Source organism: Mandrillus leucophaeus, unplaced genomic scaffold (genome assembly GCF_000951045.1).
Source record: "Mandrillus leucophaeus isolate KB7577 unplaced genomic scaffold, Mleu.le_1.0 Scaffold895, whole genome shotgun sequence".
NCBI classification, from domain to species: domain Eukaryota; kingdom Metazoa; phylum Chordata; class Mammalia; order Primates; family Cercopithecidae; genus Mandrillus; species Mandrillus leucophaeus.
In genome coordinates this window covers 196,852-198,793 of record NW_012109752.1, presented here as the reverse complement: position 1 = coordinate 198,793, position 1,942 = coordinate 196,852, and the positions used below count along the sequence as shown (strand labels likewise).

At 45.4% G+C, this 1,942-nt stretch overlaps 1 protein-coding gene across 3 annotated transcripts in view; it reads left to right on the top strand.

The window, feature by feature from the left end:
- Positions 1–1,936, top strand: part of LOC105531561 (chromosome unknown open reading frame, human C1orf109) — an 11,810-nt gene extending 9,874 nt beyond the window's left edge. For all 3 annotated transcript variants that reach the window (XM_011969505.1, XM_011969504.1, XM_011969503.1), the window contains exons 4-5: positions 1,060–1,178; positions 1,335–1,936. In XM_011969505.1, the coding sequence (XP_011824895.1) occupies positions 1,060–1,178; positions 1,335–1,372 (157 nt within the window). In that variant the 3' untranslated portion in view covers positions 1,373–1,936. The remainder of the gene's footprint in view (positions 1–1,059; positions 1,179–1,334) is intronic.
- Positions 1,937–1,942: the final 6 nt, after the last annotated feature.

Here is a 1,942-nt window from a genome sequence, read left to right as displayed (position 1 = left end):
GCCACCACACCCGGCTAATTTTTGTAGTTTTAGTAGAGATAGGGTTTCACCATGTTGGCCAGGCTGGTCTCAAACTCCTGACCTCAGGTGGTCCTATCAGCTTGGCCTCCCGAAGTGCTGGGATTACAGGCATGAGCCACTGCGCCCAGCTTATTTTCCCTTTTAAATGTGTTGGTAGCAGCGGTAGTAACAGCAACAGGAACATGGGCAGAAGGAGCAAGAACTGCGGCTGACATTACTAAGCACTTGCTATGTGCTAGAGTGTTTACACAGTCACTCGTCAAGTCCTTTCCCTCTGTTTCGTTGGTGCTTCTTTGATTTTCCTTCTCTGTCCCCTCTGCTGTTTACATGGCTTCTTACCTCTCACTTGGATTCTTAATTGCATGTAGCCTCTTGACGGGTTTCTCTGTCTAGTTTCTTTCCCTCTAAGCTGACTCCAATTAATGACCTCTATTCCTTCAGGAAGTCTGGCTCTGATCCTGCTCCTTAGGATCAGAATTGTACTGTACAGTATAGGAATAGCTCCTGTTGCTAATGGGATAAAGTTCAGAGCCCTGCCTTGGTACTCAGTGTTCTTTCTGTTCTGACTTAGCCCACCTTTCAGCCTTTCTGACTGCTTTCCATGTGGTGTCCATGCTGAGCAGACTGGAAGATTTGCTTTCCCTGAATTCATTCTATGCGTCTGTGCCTTCATTTATGTTTCCTACCAGCTGGGGTGTCCCTGCTTCCTCTGAATTGGGTGTATTTATCCTCTGAACCTCCACTAGCTTTATCTCTCATGTCACTTTTGTTCTTTCTTTCCAGGATCTGGTTTTGTCCTCACCATGCTGAGATCCCAGATTTCAGAGATGGTTTCATTTCTCTTTCCCTGTAGCACAAAGCCATATTAGTAAACAGTTGCTCAGGAAATATTTGTAGCATAGGTGAATCAGGCCCACCTGGTACAATGTAAGGATCTCTGCACTTTCATTTTTATAGCTCCCTCTGGTTCTCACCAGGGTGTTTTTTTAACTTCAGCATATTTCATTTTCTTTTGAGCAGTCCTTAACTTCCAGAAAGGTACCTGAATAGAAAGTATCTTCTTTCCTCTATCCGGTGGGGAGACTTGGCAAACATCCAAGCTTTGCCCAAGGCCTGGGACCGAATTTCAAAAGACGAACACCAAGATCTTGTACAAGGTACTGGTTTGTGTTCTTCCTTCGTGTCTCCTCTCCTCCTTTCTCTCCCTGTGGCTTACCTCTTTGGAAGCTTTAGGAAGGTGCCCTTGCTGTGCCTCTGTGTTTTATGTTCTCGGGAGAGGTGATGATGCCATTTTTTCTTTCTTCCTATTTCAGATATCCTATTGAATGTTTCCTTCTTCCTGGAAGAGTAAGGAAGCTGTGCGTATCCGGAGACCATGGGCCCCACAGTGGAAGACTGACATTCTAAACCCTGATGTTTTTAAAGAAACGTCAGTATTTCAGTCTCATGTATTTGAAATATCAGTGCCTTGAACCTGAGGACTGGGTCTTGGGGAGGATTAGTGCCTAGATGTCTGATGTTGGAGCTGCAGCATGCCAGGCCATGGCTGAGAGTATGTGAGCCACACCTTGCCCTTTTCTGAGGCTCAGGGAAGTGGATGGAGATAGAGACACAGCAGGAAAGATGGTGCTGAAGAACATAGTGCCTTGCCTCCACTGTAGACTTGAAGAGGTGGGGAAGCAAGGACAGGAGGCAAAGAGCCACACTGCCCTTGGCATCATCCAGAGCATTGTCTGGTTGACACCAGGTCCTGGTTTTGTGTCTTTTGTCAATATCTGAATCCTTGACAAAAGAAAAAGTGATTTTGATGATTTAAAGAAATAAGGGTGATTTTGACAGAAAATATATTTTAAAAATAGTGACCAATTGCAATAGTTATCCTCAAGCCAATTTCCAGAGCCTGCCACCAGGGGGAGGTGGT